The sequence below is a fragment of the Cylas formicarius genome, unplaced genomic scaffold (assembly GCF_029955315.1).
Source record: "Cylas formicarius isolate icCylForm1 unplaced genomic scaffold, icCylForm1.1 PGA_scaffold_2__14_contigs__length_35257938, whole genome shotgun sequence".
Classification (NCBI taxonomy): Eukaryota; Metazoa; Arthropoda; class Insecta; order Coleoptera; family Brentidae; genus Cylas; species Cylas formicarius.
The window spans coordinates 23,435,626-23,462,861 of NW_026844319.1; the positions used below are offsets into that span (position 1 = coordinate 23,435,626).

At 34.9% G+C, this 27,236-nt stretch overlaps 1 protein-coding gene across 5 annotated transcripts in view; it reads right to left on the reverse strand.

The window, feature by feature from the left end:
* The window catches only part of LOC132697708 (hemicentin-1), a 405,569-nt gene that overhangs the window by 212,984 nt on the left and 165,349 nt on the right, over positions 1-27,236 (reverse strand). For 4 of the 5 annotated variants that reach the window (XM_060663291.1, XM_060663292.1, XM_060663293.1 and 1 more), the window contains exon 1: positions 1,668-1,781. The exons of the other annotated variant lie outside the window; for it this stretch is intronic. In XM_060663291.1, the coding sequence (XP_060519274.1) occupies positions 1,668-1,737 (70 nt within the window). In that variant the 5' untranslated portion in view covers positions 1,738-1,781. Of the gene's footprint in view, positions 1-1,667; positions 1,782-27,236 lie in introns of those variants that run through there. 5 annotated transcript variants of the gene reach the window in all.

Below are 27,236 nucleotides of genomic sequence, written 5' to 3' on the forward strand. Positions count from 1 at the left end.
AAAGGGAGTCTAAAAATGCAACATTTTCTCAATCACCCTGTATACAAAAATCAAAGATATCTACTGTTTGTGCCACCTTTTATTTCATAAGAAAGCATGAGTCATGAAAGCGGCAATACACTAGCTTTGTTAATAATGGAGGTACACAGCAAAACCATAAAAATGGGACACACTGTACAGAAATGTTAAGTGGACATCAAAGTAGGCAACTTTCTTTTCTCTAATTTAATCGACCTTAGCTCATACAGTATCGGAGGCAACAACATCGATATCACACTGTATAGTTCGAAATTTATAATTTCGAGATATTGAATCGATATTTTTCAGTAATTGTAAGTAAGTTATTGTAAATTTATTATTAATTAAACAAGCATTTTATAAAAGGGTAAGCTTTTTTGTTACTTATTATTTTTAAAAATTTATTTTATAGTTTCAATTTAACTGCATAGGTTATATAAACTAATAAATTTCAAACAATTAATAAAAAATATTAAATTAATTAATAAAATTCAAATTAATGCCGGTACATTTAGTTGTTTACTTTTTTTTAATAACATGTTTTTTTAAATTAAATTAATTAATTAAGTATCTAATATTATATTAAAATATTTATAACTTTATAAATGTTCACACCTCTAATTTTATATTTTGATAATTAGTTGCATATTCGAAGCATTTTTTAAAAAATATCTTGTTTCTATATATCTTCAATAAATGATTAAGTAGTTTCAGGATTCTAATATTCGAGGCTTAATTTAAATAAAGCAATCCAAAATTCAATTTTTGTTTGGACAACACTAACAGCTTAAAGTTTTGTATACGCCCTTAATAGCCCAATTTACCTTAATTTACCTTAAACCCTACGTACGAGCGCAACCATGATTGCGCGAACGCAGTTATAAATACACAGGACGTTTTCAATTTGTCGACGGAATCAAATCGTAATCAACAACAGAAACCGATCAACGTTGGGAAAACCGCACGCAAAATAACGTGCCAGTCATAAATTTCCATTAGCGCGACTTCCGCGTATGTAATTTAAGCTTTAGAGAACGATAAATCTGACCGGGGCGAATATACATTTTGCCTATGGTTTCAAATAATATATTGACCGTGCCCCCTAACGCCACCTTAAACCACCACCGAGCGCCCGAAAGCGAACAAACGAATAACTAATTAATATCTCCGTAAGCTTTTTCTTCCTATAAAAAAAATACGTTCATTCGTTCAGTAGAATAGCTATGGGCGATCTAGCTTTTTTTCGTTTTTACATGAAAATTCCCATAAAAAAAATTTTGGTCCCAACTTCATTTTATTTTTCTGGAATCGCCGGTTCGTCTGTTGATTTTAGGTACGTTTGCTCATCGGCAAAAAGTCTCTTGGATGATGAATCATCTTTTTTCTTTAAGCGACCGGAGAGGATCAAACCCGGGACCCGTCCGAAGTTGAGCAACAACTTGCGCAGTAAACTAATGAGCACATAGATTCGAGAGGATAACGGTGTATTATACTATACATTTTTGCAAAACAGTACGAATATATTCACTAGTGGAGAGTGGATTTTATGAAAAAGTATAGGGTTTTTATCTATTACAATAGGAACCAGGACTACGCAATGGAAATAACGCTAACTGTAGATTCTATGTAAAGAAAAATAAAAAATATACCGCCAACGGCATCCTCAAACACCAAAATGGTCCAAATTGACACCACACAACACACGAAACGTGAAAACATAAAAAACAGCAAGTCTGCTTTCGAAAAAAACCCGAAACTGTCAGTTTGACAGGTGACAGAGAAAATAAAATTTCCGCTCGGATGGGGACGACTACTAAGATCAAGCGGCCAGTTTGACGGAGACAGAGATAAATTAGTTTGCATCTTAAGAATTACTTAATTATTTTTTAAAAGAAACAGTAAACCTTTTAATGAAGATAAGACGTGATTATACAATGTTAAAGTTATCTTAAAATGGTTTCGAAAGGCAATTTTTGTTCCTTTCGTGAATTATAATAAAGAACTGGCAAACCTTCGTTTTTTCATTTCGAATCGTTATATTTGCTTCCCGGGCAATTTTTTGTCAGGCCAGAATGGCAAACAGCCGTACCAAATCCGATACGTTTATTCGTACGAGGTTCGCGGAACCGAAAAACGTCCCCCCGAAATCCCGATTTAATAGTTATTCTCGCAAAATCCCCGACGAATACCGACAATAACGTGTTTGCAGGCATTTTTCCATTGACGCGGTTTTTACCTTCGCGTTTATTATTCAAACTAGCAAATAACGCGGGGCATATTTCCCTCCGGATCGACGCCGGATTTTGTCAAATAATAAGATGCAATTTTGTCGTGTGATATGAAAAGAAGTATCAAAATAAGTCGAGTCTACAATAAAAATCCGTCCAAAATTACATACCACCAAATATGCCAAAGTGGATATATTTTTGAAGAGGAAGATTTGTGTATTTGCTTTTCTTAGTTAGTCATATAAATTGTTATGTAGGAACGTAAAAAGTAAGACAGAAGTTATGTGAATTATATACAGGTTATTCATTATCTTTTTTAATAGTCGAAATATCCAGTATAGTTTTCTGGAACCTTTTCTATTTAATTTGCATAACCTTGTGTAGTTATATCATACACCTTAAAACGACTCGACATGCTATTTATTTATTGCACAGCCAACTAATTTCCACTGACCCAAGCGTATTTGCCGTCGTGTATGAAAAAGAAAACATCACTGCGCAAGTCCAAAGATTAATTGTTTTACCGAATTTTTGTAGGAAATAGTGTAACGATTTGAGTTGTAAGAGAAGTGAATTATTGTGTTGATAATAGATAAATAAAATACAGAGTAATATTGTAAATTATTTTGATCTAATAATCATATTCTACACCACTAGAAATTACGTAGCTTCTAACTATGCTCTAAGAGTCACTCAGAAACTCTATAAGTATAACAGCTTTAATATGCCTGCTTGGGTTCATAAAATTTTAATTCATAGGTTTGATGTAATAGATCAGTCACTTTGTCTGTGAATGTGATAGGTGACAGCTATCACAAGAGGACCAGCAATTTAGTGACAAAAATTACTACAATATACGTGAGCATCATTTAAGAAAATCTTCTCGAACAAATACCGTTTTTCCCACGAAGGAAACAAAACGGATATTTCAGGACTTGCCTTGACTTGACCTATATGAGAAGTGTTTGGTTTCTGATGGCGTGGAATGCGTACTGTCAGTAAAACTTTTCTCTTTTTTTTAGTAACACCCCGTGAAAGAAGAAAACCATTTATTAATAATAATATCTTTCAGTGGTAGAACTAGTCTGAATGTCTCTTTCTTTATTTGGCAAAAAACAACTTATTGAAATTATGTCAGTAAGGAGGTTGTGATTTTAATATTGCATATAATTTAATTAATTCTTTATTGCTAACTAAGTAAGGCATATTTAGGACAAAAAGTAATTTACACTTTTTTAGAAGGCTCTTGACTAACTTAATTTCATTAAGTTGTTTTTTTGCCAAATAAATAAAGAGACCTTCAGACCAGTTAGTTTTCGTTATAACGACTGCATCATTTAAACTGTGAATCACTGTATGTCAAACATGACAACTTAACTTAAATCATAGCTCAAGCTTACTGTAACAAAATCTATACCCAAAAGACTCAAATAGGCACAAAAATCTTTTGGATTAGCTTACTAGCATTCCTGGTATTAATTTCACTCTGAACATTCCGAGTAATTTCTTTGAAATAAATTTTGAAGTCATTTTCCTTCAACTTTCAATTTCACTGCTGCAAAATTGTATACTACCAGGCTACTAGAGAATGCCGACTTCTGTCAGGCCTGTCCTAACCAATCCTAAATAGTGCTTAAATATCTAGAGCACCTCGTTTTTTACAAACGTTCAAATTTAATTTCTGAACCTGCGCTGGAAGAAAGGACGTTGGCATGTTTCTGACTTGAATATGGAAATCCTTGATATGGAATGGAGAGGCGATTGCTCTGCGCCTTAAATCCGCCCACCAGAAGGAATATCCCCTGTGCAGAATTTAGCACCTGAGGTATCAACGACGGCGTTTATGAATTTGGCTTGATAATCTCGGGAATCTATCGTGACATAATCCTGAACCACTTTTGATTTGCTGCTAGCAAAGAGGTTAATTTCTGGTGTTTCCCATTTCCGGAAAATTTCACCCGCCCGGATAAATGCCAATCGGCCAAGGGTCTGTTTCTTGATAGACCGTCTGCCAGATCGTTGTATCGTCCTGGAATGAACTGAGCTGATAGTTCTGCAACTACAACTGGCATTCTTTTGTTACTACTCTTGTAGCTGGCAATTTTTTATGAGGGAGGCATTCTGGTAGGACCCGGGCCGCTATCTGAATTTTCCGGGAATGGAGTCAACAAGATTTTTTGCAAATCCTTTTTTAAAGAGTCTCTTCCTTTTTGGCAAGGCAATACTTTAGAATTCCACGTTGCATTCCAGGGATTTGTCGATATTCAAAACCCATCCTAGATATGTGAGTAGATGGATAGCAACGTTGAGGTGATCTCTCAAAGTGTCCTTTGATCTTAATTCACTAGGAGAAAATCATCCAAGTAAACTATCACCCGAATACCTTTTTCTCGGAGAAAACTAGCTATCCAATCGGATATCCTTGCAAAGGTCAGTGCAGCCGTTGATAACCCGAATGGAAGACAAATCATTTGATAGAATAGATTGTTGTGGCACAAAGTTAGGAATCTGCGGTGTCGATGATATATCGGAATAAGCCTGGAATAGATCCAATTTTGCAATATAGTGCTTGTTGGTGATGAATCAACCCAAATTTTTTGAGGCGAAGGTAATAATTTTGCGCCTTCGAATTGAACATTGGACGAATTGAGGAGTCTGATTTTACAACCGGAAACATTGTTGAAACGAACTCTGTCTCTTCGGTTGATGGTTCTTCGAAATGTAGTCTGCGCATGCTTATTTCTGTTATCAAAACTCAATGGACTAGGTTATTATCTAGACGACAGCTGAGGCAGTTTAAAAAATTCTGATAATTCGGCTTTTTCAAAAAGGAAAGATCTGGACGGAGGTACATGTAATTAATCGTACATGTAAGTAGTTTTCTACGCAAATCTATCGTCTCAGTTCTTTTGCAACGTACAAATTGGAGAAGATCGTTAGAGTTCTGTTTATACAGAGAGTCTGGGCCCCACAGAATATTGTCTGATCCGTGGAAATTTAGTCACTACTTCCTTAATATCTTGGGAAAAACTTTCCCACTGAAGGAGCAATCCACTTTCAATGAAGAAAATACTGGTGAAGTTTGAATTTTATTTTACGCATCCACATATCTAAGCTTGTTGAATGATGGCAATCCCAATCATTGGCACTCTATACCCTGTTGCTTATTGCGATGTTTTGCCACTGAGACACGTTTCTTGCGTTTTTGGTTCAAAATCAAATTCCGCTTCTAAACAATCCTCACTCTGGCGTGGAGGGAAAATCGGGGATGTAGGTGGCATACAAATTTCAGATTCCTCATTATCTGAAGTCCCTCCAGAGAGAACTTCGTAATTTTCAAATTCATGGGCGAGTATTAAAATGTTCCATAAAATCCATAAACATTTACTTCAATTCGTTATGATCCCTTTGCATCTGGTCAAAACGTGTTTCTTTCGTCGTCCCAGGAGTCAAAATTTTCATCGAAATTTTGAAGTCGCAGACAAGCTTTTTCACGACAGAAGCAAGGACTAGGTCTTGTTGGATCGATGAACCTCTAATGCGTGATGATAATGTCGGAGGCTCAATGATCAAAAAGCTACACACAGCGGCCATGATAGCATCCGGATTTTGTAGCTCTTGTAAACTTAGACTATGGGCAATGTCGGCAATGTAGAGCGGAGTTTATTCAACAGACCTTGATCAATTGATTCCCCAAAAATGAACTTTCTTATCGTAGCAACTTATCTTCCAATTCTCCCAAACTTTAAGTGACTCCTTAGCCAGCTTCTTTAGATTGTCCACAATTGGTTGGTTATCTTCGTCCTCTACTGGAAGACGTAATAACTCCGAAATTAAGGTAAAACTGTCAGCATTCGGTGATAGTATCTGAAGTAAAGAAAGAGAGCCAGCCATCAGAAAAAAATCTGTACGCGTTATTAAATTAGATCGTATGGCTCCTTAAATGAGCGCGTATAGGCTAGCTAAAACTGCCAGTACTGGTCCTCAACACAGACCGCACACCTTAAAATGTACTGAGCAACTCCTCAAATCGGTCCAGACGACTCCTCAAAAAAGAAGGTACGGTTCATTAAATCAGTCTATACGGCTCAAATCGGCCCGTACGGCTCCACAAATCCGCCCGTACAACTTCTGCAACGAGCAAGAGTCGAGAAATACCGGTGGTGGGTGAATAAATAAACAAATGAGGTACAGCACATTAAAAAGATTATAACGAACAGGTCACGTGGCGCGATTTAAATAAATTATTATAGTGTCTAAAAAGAAATCGCACAAATATATTGAAACCATAGCAACTCATCGTTAACAAGGAACTAGTGTAAACTAGTGATAAACAACATATACACGACCACGAAATTAAAAATTCCGAACTATGTAGTGTGACGGTAGGACGGCGGAACCTCATCGCTGGAAAGAACGACGCGTACTCTCATATATAGACATTATGAAAATAATTTTGTTTCTCTTCAAGCTTGAAAAATGTGATGATAGTGGTTTTTGACCTTTCCTCATTTTACCCGAGGACCTGATTGGTTGAACCATTGAATTAGCAATCACTTAAACCAACTAAATAATAATTAGACCATGAGAAGACGAGAAGAAATCGATATCAATTATTTGTGATTTCATTATTAACAGCATCCTGTCGACCACACTGAAGAAGAGCGTCAAAATAATCCGTTTTCTCATAAAATCACAAACATTGAAAAAATAATTAAATTATATACGAGTGGCTAAGATATGGAACAAATTCACTTAAAAATCAAGATTTCGAGAAAGATGTCAATACTAAAATCATTTTTTAAAGTGCCACATTTTTTTAATTCATTTTCAAATACTGCGTTAAAATTTAAGCCATAATTCATGTATTATACCTTATACCTATCTCTTACTTTGTATGAACCAAAGAATAAAAAACAGAAATTTAATTTTGAAATCAACAGGTGAAGTTCATAATTGCCAGAAATGGATTACTGTCGGTAAAGAAATTGAATATGGCGCACCTAAATGAAACCCAAAGAATTGAAATTTTAATTTTTATTGGGTATGGAGACAAAACGAGAACTCAAAAAAAGTTTGTATCCAGAGAGACCCATTACAAGATCCACAGTGAGTAAATAATATAACAGGGCATGTAATAGATCGCCTACGGCTGATGAGATCACAAGAAAAAACATTTTATTAGTAGAGTAGTAGCTTTCAATAATGATGTTAGATGTTTATTAAAAGAAGAAAAGTATCATCCGTACATTACCACACCAACTGGTCGAAGATGATTCCGAAAACAGACTACAGTTTTGTGAAACTGTGATGGAAATGTGCAACTTAAACCTATTGTTTCATTAATAAATACATAGCCATGAAGCCACGTTTTGTTTAAATTGTAGTACAAATATTCCCCCATGGATGATAGAAAATCATACGATCAATATCTAACTGAACCGCGATATTTCGAATTTCCTTAAAATTACTTTATTCCTAGCCTCACGGTTTCTTTCGCAAATGCAAATCAGCCTGATACTACAGATAGACACATTTGGTTTCAATAGGATGGCGCTCCGCCCCATTTTGCTCGACAAGTGCGTTATTTAAATAATGTGTTTTCCGGACAACGGATTTGGGAGAAGGTGATGAATAAAATGACCTGCAAAATCTCCAGATATTACTGGACTGGATTTTTTGCTCTGGGGATATTTAAAATCAAAAGTTTATAAGAAAGAACCACATAATTTGGATCATTTAGAATTAGATACGAAATAAGGCAAATTTATGGAAATATCCTGCATCCGTTGTTGTTGAGTCGAACTTGCTAATGTGTCGTTTCAGTTAAGCTCTGAAGAAGCCAACCGGATGATTGTAGAAACGATAACAATTTTGACACAACAACAACCGAAGCAGAAGGAATCCAGAAGCTTTGTAAATAGTATTACAATATCAGGAAGTTTCTTTGAAAAATCCTGAGCAATGGTTTGGAAAGGTTTTTAAACCGGTTAGCATATTCTCAAGAAATTAATGGTAGGCATTTTCAACGCATAATAAAATAATTTCTCCGACATGCCCAGTTTTTATAAATTTTCTCTCAATTTTACTTGTAATGGATCTTTCTGCATATTTTACGTTTTCTTTATGGAGGAAAATGTAATTGTCACAACTTCCTTGCTAATTTTTATTCCTTTGCTCAAAAAGTAAGAAATAGATATAGGGCACGGTACATGAATTACGCGTGAAATTTGACGCACAAATCGAAAATCAATTTAAAAAAATGATGTCCCATCCAAAAACAGTAATTTGGTATCGACATCTACTTTTTTACCCACTATGTATATTTTCCATTTGCTGCAAAAAATGGGCAAGAAAAAATTAAGATAGACGTGTGTGAGAATTTGTTCCATAATTTATCAGTTCAAACGAAAAGTTTCTCTCAGAAAAATTAACCCCGCAATTGAATGCAAAAGAAAGACGCCCTGTACATCACCTTCATTTGAAGCCGCCTTTAAACTTCTCTCAAATTGAAACGGAAAATAACCAGGAGTGGGGGTAAGCTGCCGCATCAAGCGCGCCCCTTGTGTTCGTATCACATAATTGTCGTACACTAATAGAACTGATGTCGCTGTCGGCGCCTCAGGGGATCGGTTGTCTCTGTCCAGGCAAAACGATATTGCCGACATGACGGCCACGATGTCCACCGCCCGGAATTTTGAATTCGAGTTAACCTCGTTGTGCTAAACTGGGTGACGCAATTCGTTTATACCCTTGGGAGAGGGAAACGTGATCCTTACGGGATGCCTTTGGATGCAGAATGTTTGTACCGGTCGTCACAGGAAGACGGCCGACGGTATCTTAGAAATTACACCATTTATTCATAACAATTTAGCACAAAGGCTTTACAATTTAGCGTCTGAAGTGCAGCTCTAGAAAAACTTACACAACTCATACTGGTCGTCTGGTATTATGACAGTGTTGATCTGAATTATTCATTAAGTAGCTGCTTTTTTGTGTGTGCTGATTAAATGTTCTTCGACGTAGAGAAGGGACGACAAAACAGAATATTTTTCGTCATAAATGATAGTGATATTTACATTATTTGCCTATATGACCCTGATTAAAATCATTTGATGATCAAACAATATTTGTAAAAGATCAAATTTATAACAATTTATCTTCTTCAAAAACCTTCGAAAAAGCAGCATGAAAATTGGTATAGTTAGGAAATAAAAATATTGAAGTTTTTTCTAAAGTTTTAAAAGAATATGTTGTACAGAAAATGGCCGCGCATTTTTTCAGAACTACAACTTTAAATAAAACGTAAAACACATTTATTTGTCGAAAAAGGGAAAATGTTATATTTTTAAAAATGTTTTGCAATAATTAAATCAAAGTAAAGAATAGCAAAATACTGATGTAATTTTTATATTTGAATATTATACACGCACAAATATACATTTTAATGTCTATAAATCATAGAATCAAATAATCAATTTTCCGAGTTCATATTAATTTATAATAGAAAATCAGTAATATGCAACGGGTGTAACTGCTTTTCTTACTCACTAAAACACTAAACTTTGTTTACATTGCAAATTACACATACACACCATCAAAATATGTCGTATCCGCTTTCACAAATTACGATTTAGTAACTATTTACACGCAAAAGGTCCAAACAGATAAAAAAATTGATAAATAATATAAACAATATTTTATTACACTTATCTGCAACTTGTACGACAAAGAAAAGGATACCGATTACTAACCGTCTCCCTCTAAATAAAATTTGCATCACAAAATCGATATTGGCTTTATTGGAACCAAGATGGTAGTTCGCTGAGTTTAGGTGATAACTTCACTTAGAACTATAGGCATAAGATGTCCTCTAAATAAAATCATTTCGCTCTAAGGCCCTTCCTTCAGGAGTGGGTGAAAATACCCGTCTTCTACCTTCTAGTACATTCAGACGAATGTGCTGTATACAGGAAATATAGATAAATAAGGCGGCCATTAGGAACGCATTTACACATCAGATATTCTTTTTGATAATATCTGCGACATAATATCCTACCGGTGAACGCGCGTTGCTCCTTAAGAGGGTTCGTGTATATACATAAATAAGAAAAAAAGCTTCAGGCAAAGGAGTCAGAGTATCGCGAAATTAGTTCAGAGAGACGGCGCGGTCGCTTTTAGAAAAATATTTTTCCTTTTAAAGTAACTACATTACGGAAACATGTACAGAATTTACAAACGCCGAAATTTAATTTACTCGCTGGGTAGAAGTAACACTGCAGGTTTTCCTGAGTCGCAGTTGTCCAATTATAATTGAGTGAAAAATCGCCTACTGTACCTCTATTATTTCTGTGCAAATTTGTTTTTCTCGGTCGCTATCTCTGTTAATAGAACAAATTAAAGATTAAGTCACGGCAATTTGCCAGAGCGCTACTTGCGTGAATAATGAAAAACTCAGCAAAATTCGATATCGCATTCACAATAAAATCGTGACTAATTTTTGGTCCTCCGTTGATTTCGATGGGAAGCCCATAATTCAGTTCGAGGCTCATTTTCAGCGAGAACCATAAATTTCAACAGCCCGCGTAATCAATATGCATATTATCTCGTAAGATAACTAACTGCAAAGAACAATTAATTTAGACAAAGTTTAGTAATTTACAGGGATTTGTTGCTCTATTAATTATTTACTTACAATACCAGCTGTGATTTATATGTCGGCGAAATTCTATACGTGCAACGAATGTCCACAACGCTGCCGGTTGCGACACCCACTTTATCGCAACTTTGTTTTTCCGACCAAAATAAATACGCAACAGTTAAATTGGCAAAGTTTGTGTCCCCCATACGCCCTGTATTTAAAAAATGTCCCGTTACAGACATCCCGTCGGAGTTTCCTTTTTCACGTCCAAACTCCCAGCCACTACAAAAACTTCGCTCGTAACTTTTGAAATATTAGTTCTCTTTCCCATTCGAAATTTTAATGTTAAATCTTGAGCTTTGTATGTGTATGTGTGCGGTTTTTTTCCGACTCTAGATTCGGAAAAAGTTGGGAGCCGGCCGGGCTCTTTTCTTTTATTTGTTCTCGCTGCGTCGCGCGGCAAATAAAAACTTTTTAATACGCCCCCTTAAAACCCCAAGAAAAAGAGGAACATCCACTTTTTAATATCGGCGATCGTTCCTTTTGCTTGCGACTGCTTTCGTATTAAACGAAATTACCATTTCCATATTTCTTGCTTTATGAATTTTTCCAAGAAATTGAAATTAATATCTCCGTCGCCGTCGGGCGCTCTATTTATGTAGATCGTTCGAGGTACTGTCTATGCCGTGCATCAAAGATAGCAAGAAAACGTTTAACCGTCTTCTATATTAAAGTTGGAATAAACCTTAACATTCCAAATTCGTCGATATTTAACGAATTTGAGCGTTTGCTGGAGAAACTCTACCATTTCTTTTATTAACGAGACATTTGGGGTACGAGCCGATAGAACACGCGAGATAATGGACGAGATGAAGAAGCTTAAATAAGATGTTTCTGCTCCAAAATTTATTTTCGCAGACCCTTAATCGTTTTTAGATAATGGGTCAATAATAATGAGATTGCAGCATTGAAATATTCGTTAAATTAGCGTCCTGTCCGAATGTGAATCTTAAAAAACGCTCTTCGCAGCGCCAGACTATAACATAACCAAGAAGAGTATCATAATTCTAAAGAAGAGACGAGGTGGTTTATGTTCAGTTCAAGCAGGTGCGTTAAATGGAAACGGCAACATACGGCTTCAAGATATACGTCCGAAAATTAATTATCTTGTTAAATACACGCCGTGGGGGGGTCGTGCAGATGGTAAACAAGCACCAACCGGTGCCTACCCAACATAATTATTTTATGTGGCGAATGCGCTCAAGGTGAGTGAATAGTTTCGTCTCGAAATTGGCTGTTGATATGTACTTTTTCCTGCAGGACACATAATTATTAAGTGTACGTTCGCGATGTTAGTCGACGAAGCGTTAAGGACTCCATACACGAACGGTGCAAACGACTCAGTAAACTCCAGCGGATCTTATCCTGCATTTGTTATAAATAAACTATTGCCATTATTCTTACTCCAATGACAACGGCGTGACAAATAATTGAGGCAAATTTCTCAATAGAAAATTCTAATGAAATTATTTGTGTATAATTATTTGGTGGTCAAATGGTATTTTCTTTAAATATTTGAATAAAATAAAAATTACAAAAACCTATCTCCCAAAAAAAACTCCGAAAAAAGTGCGCACAAATTAGTACGCTTAACAATTCAAAATTGCTAAATTATTTCTATCGTTTAAAAAAAATATTGCTCAGAAACTAGTACATATTTTTTCAAAATTATATATTTTTATTATACATTTTTTTTTAAATAATTTGTAAATTTAAAAAAAATGTGATTTATTTTAATTTGAAAATAATAGCCACGCAGGGATCAGTAATTAACTGAATTATATCAGGTTCCTTTTGTTATCCTGTTTGGGACACTCTGTAAGATAAAAAAAAGGCAAAAACAGCTATAGAAAGATATTTTGTGGAAATCTATGGTGTAGTGAACAAATTTTTTAGACAAACCATTTTTAAAATATAGCCCAAATGTAGTATTTTTTTTACACGCAATATTTTTTGGTCCCAAAAAATTCGTCTGTTTTTCTCTTTAAAATGATGTATCACACATGGTTACTTTAGATTTAAAGTGCATATATAACGTAAACTTTAGTTGGCAACAATGAGAATAATAGTTGGCTTGTGGATTCTCACTTTTACAATGATAATTTTACAGCAGACAGATATCTTGCAATTTTCACAATATTTACTCTCACAGAATGGCGCTTTTGCCCGAAATGCACAAAGAAGGCCATTTCTGTTTGAAATTTTTTACGATGCTAAATTGGTAAAGTCTGTTCATAGATATAAGAAAGTGACTATTTGGTACGAATTAAGGAAAAACCCGGGCAAGCTGTAAGAATGAAATATGGCCGTACAGGTCCGTACTTTGTTTAGAATTTGATTATTTGGGGTTTTGTAAGGAAAGACACTAAACAATATTTATTTATTTATGTATATATTTATGTTTAAATCTAAAATACAATTGCAAATCATTTTTATTACCTACTTAAATTACTTAAAATTATTCACATAATATATCAGTATCACGCTATCATCGTCTGTTCTAATTACTATTTGTTCTATATTATTTGCAATATAGATATAGGATTGTTCTGCTTTTTCTATAAGTTTAACAGAATTTGCCCAACTTTGTGGAGGGATGTTAAAAACTTCGGTTTCTATAAGTTTAAGGACATTGGAGTTGACACGGGGAAAAACATTGTTACGACGAATGATTTCAGTTGGGGCCAAACATGTTCAATGGGATTAAATATACAGTGGTAAAGTGGAAACCTTAAAACTGTATGACCTAGATTTAACACACGCTGTATTACACACGAAATAAGAATGATTACTAATAAACTTAAACTAAGTAGTATACCAAACCAAAGAATATTAAACACAGGTAGGTATAAAATTATTTTCTATTACGGACCACAATTTTACCCGAATTTAAATTCCGAAACTTTAGGTAATAATCTTGTTTCGTTGTATGTTAATGACCACCATTGGAACAATAAGGTGGCCTGCTAGGTAGCCAGACCTCTCAATGTTAGACTTTTTCGTTTGGTCTTATTTAAAAAGCCAAATTTGTCTGAATTGAATCTCAATACTATTAGATCTTTCGAAATAGATCTTTGAAAATGACGAATGCTTTAAGAAGAATTGACGCTGTGACAAACGTATGTTTAGGGCGTGTGTTTTGAACAGTTTTTTTAACCATGTAGAATTTGTTTATTTATCATTAAAAGCCAAAAAATTGTTAGTTTTTTTTTGATTGCGGACATTTTAATTCCAAAAATTTCGTGGCGGTACATGTTTGTTCCCACACTATACGGATTGGTTATTCGTGTGTCAAAGCGCAGGCAATAGCGAATTGAATTTCTTCATCGTCTTTCAACGACACCCCCGTTTGTGTGATGGTAAAGTATTGTTGAAATTATCGCGAGAGGGATTGAAAAAAAAAAAAGATAGTCGCGGAGAGACCTAATTTATTTTTTTCTGCCCGGAGCTGCGAAACGCAAAAACAAAGGAATCGCGGTCGCTTTTGTGTATTTTTGGAGCGTCAGATTCAGCGATTTGCAATCGAGTCCACCCTTAGGCTAAAACCGCGCACAAAGGGGATGAAAAAGTTAAGCGGGAAGCTCGACTTTGCCCGCTGACCCCTTGTTCTTAGTCTCTCTCATTTTCGCGAAAACACTTTTGTGATCATTGATCGACATGGCTATCAATAACAAAAAAATTCTTTACTTCATGTGGTGCTGATTTATACTTTTCAATCGGTTCACATTACTTGTGCATACCAATTAAATAGAAATATGAATAAAACGTACTTATTGTCTATATCGATGGAAACTTTCCAGGAGAGGACAAGTAAAAACATGTTAAGTAATAATAATAAAATTCAAAAATTGATCTACAAATTTTATTATCTTTTTTCAGAATAACATCAGCATATCGAGAATTGGCAGAACTAAAAATAATAAGCGCTGAAAGGTCATCAAAAACAAAATATATTTTTTACTTTAATTAAGCAAATTTTTGAGGAATAAGTCAGAATCATAAATAAATCAGAACTCCTGCAAAACAATTTCTGACAAACATGTCAGAATATCTGCGAAAAAAGTCAGAATTTCTGAACAAGCAGAATTGCTGACTTGAGTTTCTTGTAAGAGACATTGCGAGTCGAAATACCAAAGATACCAGTTACATACATATACAATTTAAGTCACCAAAATATTATGATTAAACTCAATATGCCTCATAAAAATGTCGCTGGGATCAGAGATGCTATTCTGAATTTATTAATTTATGAATTAAAATTGCTAATTGCAAAAATTTTTATAGTAAAATAATATTAGGTCTTTTGACCTGGCAATTACGAATTTGAAAATTATTAGGAAGTTGTTCCTAGAGGGCGCTAGTTTCACCATATCATTAGATAAATCTAATCATATCTGCCGAGTTGGGGTTGAAACATGATGGAAATCTGAAAGAATTTTCAATTTTTTCATTGAAACGCCGTCTAACTCTTGTAGATTTCTGACTTATTCGCATGGAAAAAGTTCGTAAAAGATGAAAATGTATGGGAGCAATAAAAAATCAATATTTAACAATTTTAGTAATTTCGGCAATAATAGTGAAAAAAACTTCAAACCAAATGTTCAGTTTCATATTATTTTGGTATATTCTTTATTAATTATCCTGTTTCCCATTTCAGTATCTTTTACAGGGCCAAAGATTATTCTTAGGATTTTTCTTTCAAAACACCTCAGTTTTCTCCCGTTTTGCTTCGTCATTGTCCAGCTTTCTCACTCAAACATTAGTATCGGTCTTAGGATGGTTTTATAGATTTTAATTTTGGACTTTCGCGATACCACTTTAGATTTAAGGACTCCAGAAAGAGCAAAGAGACATCGGTTTACGCTCTGGATTCGGCTTTTTAGTTCTTCTGTTATGCTGTTGTCCTCTGTTATCGTCACTTCTACATACTTATATACTATAATCTCGCGATATATTGACGGGGATGCGCTACGCTGCCATAATAAATATAACTTGACTAGGGCTGGTGAATGGTTTTCAGCGAATGCCTTAAAATGTATTGTAAAGTAATGTATTAAAAACTGTTTCTTGTCCACAGCCACATGTATTTTGCTATGACGAAACTCGTCTTACTTTTAGAAAATACATATCCTGCAAAAAGCAGCAGTACTACTAATTGCGAATATTTCAATTCTCAAGTTGCCTTCTATGTATATACTTGAAACACTAATTAAAATCCATGTATATTTAAAAGATTATATTCTAATTGAACATTTATTTTACAATGTTACAGAATTTAAGAAATTTCTGTTAGAGTAAGTTTGCACAGCATGTCTTCTTTTTAAACTTGTATGTCTTTCCATGTAGGTACATAAACGGCCAATAAACGCTTTTCTATTCTATTCTATTCTGCTGTTAATAATAAATAAAAAAACGTGTTGTCTTGTCTTGCTTTAGGAATTTTTCTACAACAAAAATGGGCCAATCAGAATCAATATCGTGATATCTGAGAAATATCCAGCAAAGGTTTATGGTATATTCAGCACTCCAATACATACGGCTGTTACAGAAAAACACTTAGCACGCAATGGTCGGGTTTGAACGAGCTGTAGCAACAGACCCCGCTTTCGGGAATCCCATCAATATTTAAAAAAATTAAACAGTCAAGCTGCAAGATACTTGTTGGCGAATATGAAATTGACAATTAAAATTTCTCTCTATTTGACGCGATGGCGTCGATAAAATCTCCACCTATGTATATGTATATATCGCGACAATATAAATTTAAATTAAAGCGGCTCGTTTAAAAAAAAAAAACATAATCCCCGACCGATTCGAAATGGCCGCCATAGGGCACCAGCGATATTTTGGTATTCATGGCGTATGTTTATTCATCACGTTTTTTGGTATTTGTTTCGATTCATATTAATATATAAATGCGAAATTTACCGTGCAAGCTGTATTGATTTCCAAATCGGCGTTAAGCGTTTCCGTTTCGATTCCGCATCTATACTGCCCACTAGAGTGACTGGGGTCATTCAGCCAATATAAATTTTGTGGCAGATGACTATAATAAGAGATTGTTCACATTATTTTCCAATTTTGTTTTTTAAAGGGCACAACTGTTTATTCTCTTTTACTCAGTGGTTGTGATCATTATGACTGTTTTTGACGGTGACAATCTTATGTGCTTATTATAAGTCGCAACTGTTGATTCGGTACTTCAAAGGTATTAATAAGATCCATTATGTATCGAGTTTTCAATCTTCTCCTTCCTATAACTAAAAAACTATGATTTCTGATTTTTAATATTTTCTAATTTTACATAAAAATTTGTAGCATGTCTTTATGCAATGCTAAACACATTTTTACTCAAATAAATGTGTTAATTTTATAATTTATATGGTTATGAGTGTTGATATATTTTTTAAGATGATATATTCTTGTCTTGTGTATGGTTGGTAATGGTAATATACATTTATACGTATTTTAAAAATTAAAAAAATCAATATTTTGATATTTTTCACCTACTGATTTATTTGTCACAAAAATATAAAGTGAAAATGTAATATGTTTCAAAAAAAATATTCTTATTGCTCCGGAAAAGTGATTTTTTTTAATTAAATATTTTTAATTTACAAGTATATCAATTAATATGTACTATTTTCGAAGATATCTTAAGAAATCTGAGAGAGAGTTATATATTTAGTGTTAAAGTCCTTATAGAAAGAGATCTGCTTTAGTGGTCTGTGTTAATATTTTAAAAATAAATAAATAGAAGGTGACCAAAAACTAATATTAAATATCGAAATTAATAAATCGTTAAAAGTTATTTCTTCCAATGTTCTAATGTTATCGTATTAAGTATTTAAGAAAAGGGAGATTTTGTGTAAGACTGTCTATTTCCAGAAGTTGTGGTTATCAAAAAAACGGGTAAAAAAGCTTTGTTAATCCAAACCCTGTAAAAGTTATTTAAAATCTTCGCGCTACGTAATTTTATTTTTATTGTATTTTTTTATTAAGCTTTGGCCTTTAAATTGATACTTGTTTAATTGAATGTTTTGCTTGTGAGTTAAACTGTAGCTGTTGTTTTTGCTTTTCATTTTCCCACCAAGATTAGTTTTTTGTGATAGTTTATTTATTCTCATTCTCATTCTATTTTATTTATTTAACATTCACGATTAGAGACTCAAATTTGGATGAGTTAGCAATTAACTTGTCCTTCACTACGATCCAAACGATCTTTTGACTCTCTCCGTAGCTACAGAGTTAGGTTCGTCTCTCTGATAAAACTTCACGGCTTCGATAGTGCCTCCTTGTTGTAACTCTCTGGGTCTGGTTTGGTTACTACTAGCAGATGAAAACGCACTCTCGAGAGGTCTTCACATTATTATAGCTATTTCCTTTTCTCCTTGGCATAATCTGCATTCAGTGTTTCCTTCCACTCTTAAGCCGGCAGTGGCCTGTCGGTAAACCCACCATTATTCTTACGGTCTTTCATCTGTAACTTAGGAGGTCTGCTGTAAAGTTTTCATTGACCTCATTCTAACTACGAGCATTATTGACGTCAGATTTTGCAAAAGATTCTGGTTCATACATGCGCCTTGAAGAACCTTCGCGATCTGCTTCGCAGTTATCATCAAAAACCTATTAAAAAGCTTACCCAATTTGAATTATTAAAAAGAAACAGAACGCGAAGGCCTACATAGGTTCAGAAAAAATATTCCGGCTAGTAAACGTTTCAAATGTCCTTTTGGTTTTCGTTTGGTAACTGTTTAAGAACCCATCGGAAAGGTCTCCGAGTTGTACCGCGGTTCAAAATGTTCGAATTTAACGCTAGGATCGTTTCCCGCGTTTGCCTAGGGAAATCGTTGAGGGTAAATATTAAAACTCCAGAGCTAAGCTTATTATGCGCTCGCGTCATTTGGCGCTGCAACAAACTTTGTTTTTTAAAATTCCCCGAATGTATTTGTATAAGCTTTTAAATTAGTTAAAACTGGAAAGTTTTATTCATACAGCGAGGCCCGTCGGTTAAAGTTGGGACTGCTAAAATGCAGTCGAATTTAAATATGTTTTTTTGTTTGTTTGTTGATAGATGTTCCGGTCCCCGACGCGAGGCGTTTTAGCCGTCTCTTGGTATTATAAATCACATACCCGGGCACAGTTTCCCGCAAAAAAATGTTCCCGCGCCCACCCGAAATCGCGTTTTTGTTCTCTGTTTCCACCCAGATTACGTCATTTTCGAATGACGGGCGTGCAGGACATTTTTCAATAGTAATTTGGAAACAAAATCTCAAAACATTGTAATTACTGTTTATGGTCATCCTTCCACAAATTCGAACCTTCAGCTGCCCTATTTCTTGGCAGAATGTCCTACAGGGACAACAATATTGCTCCATAAAGTTGACTGCATTGTCATCCAACACTTTTTCGAACCTATAGAGATTTTTCGGTTTTCGATAGTGAATTATTTATGGATAGTCTTAGAGCAATTAACTGGGATCTTTTATACTCTTTTGACGATATAAACGTACAAGTTGACTTTCTCACGAATAATATGAATTATTTATTTGATTCATTCAGATGCTTTGGAGAGGGGTGTTCCCCAGGGGAGTATTCCAGGACTTATTCTGTTCTCAGTTTATACAGCTGACTCCTCTACTTTTCAATACGCCGATGATACTCAGTTATATTTATCTTTTCTTGCTAGTGAAGCTTTAAATGCCGCTGCTAAAATAAATTTAGATCTAAAAATAATTGCGGAGGCATCTGCGGCTCACAACTTCTTATTGTAAAAAACGCCTCTTTTAAGATTACACTAAATGATGAGATTGTCTCTCCTTTTTCAGACGGGTGTAAAAATTTGACGGTGACTTGCGGTTTTCTAAGCATGTTGGCTTGGTGTTACAAACATCCTTCCATAAGTTGAGGACATTCATAAACATTTTCTCAGTAAAGAAGTCAAACTTAAACTCTGTCATATGTTAGTTTTATCCCATGTCGTTTATTGCAGTATTGTCTATTGGCCAGCTATACTTAATCGAGACAAGGAGAGACTCCAACGAATTCAAAATGCTTGTATTCGTTTTAGTTACAATCTCAGAAAGTATGACCATATTTCACAGTGCTTCTCTGATTCGGGTTGACTCAGGAGGACCGATATAAAGTCCAGTTAGCCACTTTTGTTTTTTCACTAAACTCCAATAAGACCCCGTCGTACTTGTTTGATAAACTTTGCAGAGGAAGTGACATTCATAATCGAGACACCCGTCATTGTTTAAGCTATTGCGTTCCTAGACACACTTCGGTAACTTTCCAGAGATCTTTTAGCTATAACGCAGTTAAATTATTTAATGAAATACCTTATGCTATAACGTCCCTCCCCACAATAAAGTCCTTCAAAAAAGCGTTAATATTGTCTATTAGGCCCGACCTTGACAAGCAAAAGCGTATGACTTTATGATATGCATTTATTTCTTGTGTTTACGATATATATACGGGTGTGTATTTTGTTGACAATTTTGGTGTTGGTGCTGATGTTGTTCTTGTGGTTACATGGACGAGCGCAAATTACGAATGTCGCCACTTTTGTACTGTAATGTTTTGATTTTCAATGAAGACAGTTTATTATTATTATTATTCTTCGACATTTCTTGTCGATTTCGATCGGATTCCAAAGAAAATTGCCTTCTCCGGAACTTATTGTAACAAAAACGTTAGCAGATATTAGCTTTGTATAGTCTGCTTGTCCTGTCCTGCTTGACCAGTCGCCCCCGATTTGCCTTCTCTTAGAGTCTCAGTTCTGCCAGTAAACTCTACCCCTGAGGGTATTGCTGTGTAGGTATCCAAATGAAGATGGCGGAATATATTTTCCAATTTCTAAGACTCGCCAGAGGTCATAACTGCCATTTTATTTTTTTTTACGAAAGTGACCTAGCAAATCTACTAAAAAAAATGCTTTTGAGCACAAAATATTTATTTAACTTAGCAACTGTAACTCCACAACGATCCAACCTATTTTGACACTAGATTTTGTTAAAAAAAGCATTACTACTATGGAGGCTAGTGAAAACTGTATCTAGATATTTAGTTGCTAGCCTAAAATATACAAATAATAAAATTTTATAATTTTTAAATCATAATTAGTATATTATATAATATATAGTAGCTCCGAGCCAGTAACTAAATTACCGGAAATGTTAGAAGTGGATCGCAACAGTGTTCAGTCAAGTTAAAGTTAAAGTTAAGTGATTGGATGTTTTAGAATAGGGAGTAAAAAGCAATATATTAGACAACAAGTTTGATAAACGTCACTCTAGTCATGGGCATGTTTTTGCACTAACGTGTTGCTTCTTTACACACTCGTTTATAAAACACTCGCTCCGTTGGTATAAAAGCAAACTTATAACAATAGCGGTATTTATAAAACTTGTTGCATAATACACTATAAAAAGCCTATTACGAAATTACGAAACTTCCAAAGAATATCTGTTATCTGCCGATGTGATGTAGGTGGCCTCTAAACAAATAAATAATACCGATTGAAAACTGATTGGCATTTGTATTTCAAATGAAACTGAACTAAATCGCAATTGAGCGATGGCCGCGAGCAATTAATTATAGGGCACTCACTGTTTGGGGGCGGAACATATAACCACAAACCTATAGAATTACATAATTTGCTTTGTCGTTTGTCCTTGTACGGCGTTCAAAATAGGGTAACGTTACAGTACAAATAGCAAAATCGAATAAGTTATACTACATTTATTTTTTTAATTTAATTTTTTTTCCATTTACGCGCACAATGGTTTTGATTAGTTTTGTTAAGAGATTTTTTATTTTGGCAATGTTTAACATTTTCGCTTATTAAAACGCGCTTAAATGGAAAGAAACAAAGTTTTCCTTACTGAGCGCTACCTATGGCAGAATAAGGTTTTCTTTAACTAACCTAAGAAGTTTCTATAATGGTCGCTATTTGATTAGAGTTCGCGGTAGATTTTTGTATGGATTTCCTTTAAAAAAAAATTAAATTCAACATATGCAAAGAAGACGGCAGTAGCGGTGCAACACTTAAATCGTTTTTTAAATCCCAATATGTGAGGTTTAATTCAGGAACGTGCTAAATCTCCAAATACAATAAGATCCTTGGAGACTGCTTAGAACTGATTTAGTTGTTGCTCAAGTAAAATGAAGATTTAAAGGCTCCATTGTTTTATAAATTAAAATGAGGTTTTCCCGGAACTTCATCGGAGATTAAATATATAATATTCACGCCAAGTGTCTGAAAACTATATCAACTACATTTCCAATTAATTTTTGAAAGAAACTTCCGCAGGCTATTGAACTTTTAGGTTCCTTCTGTTTTGAAACTTCAGCGCTGAAACTCACATTTTTCATGGCGATAAGCACCTTTTTTTTTAATTAAATGACAACAAACTTGAACTTTTAATTTAACGTCACGACTGAATACTTGTGGCATCACGCCTATGCAAATTACCTTAAAAGTTCATGTTTTATTTAAAAATGCAACCTTGGTGTGTGCTATGCTACCGGATTACCATTGTTCATATTTCGCAGAGTTAGAATGAAGCCCAAATAATGAAATGGTTGTCCTCCTGGTTCTGGATGAAAACACTTTACTCATTACACCAAACCGTCTATTGATGATCACAGTTTTCATATTTCTCTTCCTGCAATCAACTTTTGAAGAGAAAATGGAATTGTGCTGGTAGGGTTTCCTACAAACACTTCAATCAAACATACAATCAAATGTGTGAATCGTTTTTCACTAATTATGTATGTGTATATATATACTTTTTTCTCTTTTTCTTGTTGATATTGAGGACTACTTTTCTTCAATGGCTTTTTAAGTCCTCTCTATTAACGCGTTTTATAGCCTCTACTTACTGGCATATTATTATTATATTATTTTGTTTGTTTGTTTTGTTGGTTTGTACAGACCAACTTTTTAAAAAGATAATTTTTACTTTCTAAATCAACTTCATGTGCTTTGCTTCATCTTGAAACAGGTTTCACACACTTAATTTGCCAAGCCTTTAAATCTTGCCTCAGGTTTCTTACGAAACCCTTAAGAATGGACGAGAATCGTGTTCCGAGACTGTGTTTTGATCACCAGCTATCTCTGGCACACCAAACTCAACTCAACTGGGCATATCAGATTAGAGAGTTGTTTTGTGAGTTGAGTTATGATGAGTGGTGGAGCAATCCATCATATATCCCTCTAAGATGGACAATTTTTTTGAAGCAGATATCGACATTGCAGCCGGTTTCCACTACACTAGTTTTTACTCTGGCTTTGCGCCCTCTGATCTACCAACCAGTTATTTAAATTGCCAATTCCTAATGTCCATTTTAAGAATTGTCGCACAATTAAGATTGAGTTTTACCACCTTCAAGTTACTTGCCCGATGTATAATCGTCTCCATACCGTGGAGTTTTCCAATAACAATACCTTTTATTACCTCTTTAAAAAATATGTATTCACGTGGGTTCAAACGTCTTGTTTATCTTTTTATAAATATATTAAATACCCGCGTTAATAAGAAACGAATAAAAATAAAACTATAATTTGAATCTGCGTATTTGAAATCACTTGGTGATAGATCGCTACATGTTCACTATTTTGTTTTCTTCAGGTTTATGTAATGTCTGATGCAGATTTCTTGTTGCAGAAATGTAGTAATTATGCAGGAACTCGTATTGCAGGAAAGCAAATGTAAATAATGTTGTAACCGACTTTAGAGTTTGTGGAAGCCTTTCAACCCTTTGGTTTTTGGCGATACTGATTTCATACCTTCAATAACAACTGAAAGTATCTAATATTCCCAGCAAGTAAGTAACGTCCAGTGAATGGTGCTGTTAGGAAAAATGTTGATGCTATTAATTAAATCTGTTGAAAAATCTCCTGAAAATTTGTTGCAATGTTTTCAATTGTGACAGTTTTTATTATAATCTTTACACCTAGTCCTCTTACCTCAATAGGTCGTCATCGTTATTTGTACTTTCGTGGTTTTAATAAGATTACCATTTGAGAGAGTCATCATCGTGTTTATGTTTATAAGCTTTTGACTTTGAAATAAATGCATTTCCTTATTACTTCCATTTTCCACCACCACCTAAATAGTTCCTTCTCTAGCAAATTATCTTCATGTTCGATCATTTTGGTGTTTAATTGGTCGATAAATTCTCCTAACTACTACTGAATCAGCTGGAAGAGATTTTATCATTTCTCCAAACTTTACCCAAATTATCCCAAGCATTAAAAAATACTTTTTTGCTATGAAATTATTTATTCGGTTGCACTTAAGAATATATTACATGTGTCACAAAAAAAAAACTCGAAACATACAAAAAAATACTGGTGCCTAAACGAACCATAGATTGTTTTCCAAATAGAACCTGATTTGATACAAAAAAACGCATAATATTTTACGGTGCGTGAGCGCACCACTGGTGACACCCGGTTTCATTTTTGGTGATATTTTACCAAGCATGAAGTATTTAAATGTACAATTCGCTTATTACAAACGTAAATTGTGTGGCTGTGGCAGATTCTACATCTCCTTCGGGCTTTATTAGCATGAACAATCATGAGGTGGCCTTGATTATCATAACGCTCTTCATCTATGGCAAGTGCAAGATTTCTTGAAGTAATTGTTTTATCAGTTTTTGAAAGTCGCAAAGCAATGTAAGATTTAAAATATACCTGGGAAATCTTTTATTCGTTGATAATATTATACAATTTCCATGCATTCACTACTAAACTATCCAGTGAGTTACAAAATAAAGGCCACCACCATTTTTTTTCCAAATATCTGGCACCTGTAATTAGCAATTCCGTTGTCATGTAAATCTACCCCACCCATATATCTATTGTATTGGGCAATTACATAAGGTTGGGGTATATTTAAATCTTTTCGTTCTTTTCTATTATCGCGTTTTACATTTTGGACAGGATCTACACTAAAAATATTACTTGCCACAGTTACAACTGAATTGTCGTGCCAACGGACAATAGAAATTTTTGATTTACAATCATATGCTGAAAGATAGGATCCGCGGCCTTTTTTCCAAATGATTTACAATTGGACATTTATTTGTTCTATTTTCCCGGATAGTAAAAAAAACAGATTATTGTCAAATAAGTGCATGCTTTGCTTTATCAATTGGAATCAATTGGCTCTCACACATTTTTTTATAAGATCAATTCCTTTGTCTTCATCAGTAGACCAATAATGCTAAATATGTGGCAATGAATGATAACCCGAGAACAATAAAATGCTTACAAAACCTAAAAGTTCATTTTTTGACAACGAGAATTCATGGCGGTTATTGTCTTGAACACATTTTACCGAAAATTTTAAAATCAAATAAATCACTTCATCATCAAAAAACATAAAAAATATTTCAAGCGGAGTTTTTCCGATAAGCCTATTTTTAGTTCTTCACATGATCTAAATTCATCTGATATAGGTGTGTGAGTGTACTCAATCCGAGCTTTCTTTCATTTGACAGTAGACGCAAGCTTGTCGTTTGCAGAAAGCATACGTCTTCTTTTAAATTCCAGGGTTTCATCATCTGATGAGTCCCATTGAGTAGTTGATGAATTACAGGACTGTCGAAGGACAGCTGTATTATTCGGTCTATGTGACTCGAAAGGTCCAACTATATCAGTTGGTTCCCCAAACTCTTGTAGATTTATGTTATCGTTCATATCTTCTTCTTCAGTCAAGGTATCCACGTGGGGTGGAATATAGACCGCGTCAATATGTTCTGTAAATATTTTTTCACGTTATTTGTACCATAAATTTACAAGGAATGGAATGCTACAATACATAAGAATACGTAAACTCAAATAATACTTGCAACTTTCATTGGTATTGTCCTCAGCCATCACGACCTCCTCCATAGCCGCCGCTAATTCCTTTTGAGTCAAATACCTCGGAAAAGCCATAAACACAGGCACAAGCTATTACTAAAGAACACGCTAATTGTTGAATGTTTATTTTACATGCACTGACTTGTCTACGCTTGCAATAACAAAGTTTTGTTTCACAGATAAAATCAGTGGTGCAATCACTCACCAGTAAATATTTTCAAAAAATAAGACATAATCAATATAGTATTTCCAATGGAAGTTTTCTGCGATGTAATCTACATGCTATAGACTTAACAAAAATGGCAATACAAATCCAAAATATTTTTTTTACTATTTTGGATTTACTTGACAATGTGATACAAATTTATGTACCGCTTTTGTTAACTTTTGAAGTCATATATAAGATCTTTCCTTTACACATAAATTAGCGATTTCTACGAATTTTTGTGTCCTTTAGTAGTGGTAATAATAAAATTTCTAAATGGATGTGCAAAAATATTTCCTGGACACTGGGACAAAATGGGTTAAAGTAGTAGTGCTGAGACTAGTCTAGACCTAGACCTAGTTATAAGCCTTAAACCAACAAAGCAATATGTTCTACCATAGCCTGATTCCGAACCGAGTGTCAGACGCAAACAGTAAACTTGAGAACGTGTAAGAGGCAGTTGATTCGGTTTGAATCTTTGTTTTGTGACGTGCACGCCAAGTGATCGAGCAGTAGCCCTTTCGCTGGTTCGGAGTAGCGGAAAACGAGTAAAAAAAAATGGTCGTTTATCGGGCGTCGCGACGGGCACAACAAATGGCCCGAATCTTCTCGAGGACGGTGCGGCAGGAAGATGTTATCCCGGGACGTATCGCGAGTTCCTGCGTCGTCGACAAATTTTTTATTCGGGCGCGGCTGATAGATGGCGCGCGTCCTCGACGACCCCGAGATACGTAAAAGTGTAAAACGGCCGATAACAAAAAAAAAACTCGCTGATAAATGCGAAATGATCGCCGCGGGTGGGGGAGAAAAATTTATGACGCGCCGTTCGGGGTGACGCGGCGGCGGCGCTGCGGCTTTTTAATACAAGGTGTTCGATTTTCGGGGACGGGGGTATTTTTCATTCGGAGGAAGCGATAAGGGCGGGAGCGCGGCGGCGGAATTAGCGTTTTACGATCTCGCTTTTTCAACCGGTTAATTTATGAGCGGGGTGGTTTTTTCTGGGGGCTGCAGGATTTCGGGCGATCGGGGTGTCGAAATTATAATGCCGCCATCCGTTTTGCGAGGTGCGAATTACGGAGACGAACGCGTTAGATGTGGAGGCGGCGTCATTTGGGGGTGGCAGGAAGAATGATAGTAGCGAACGGATTTACGCGGCAATGTTGCGTACGATTTCAGCGGAATTTCTTTGTATCTAGAGTGCGCATT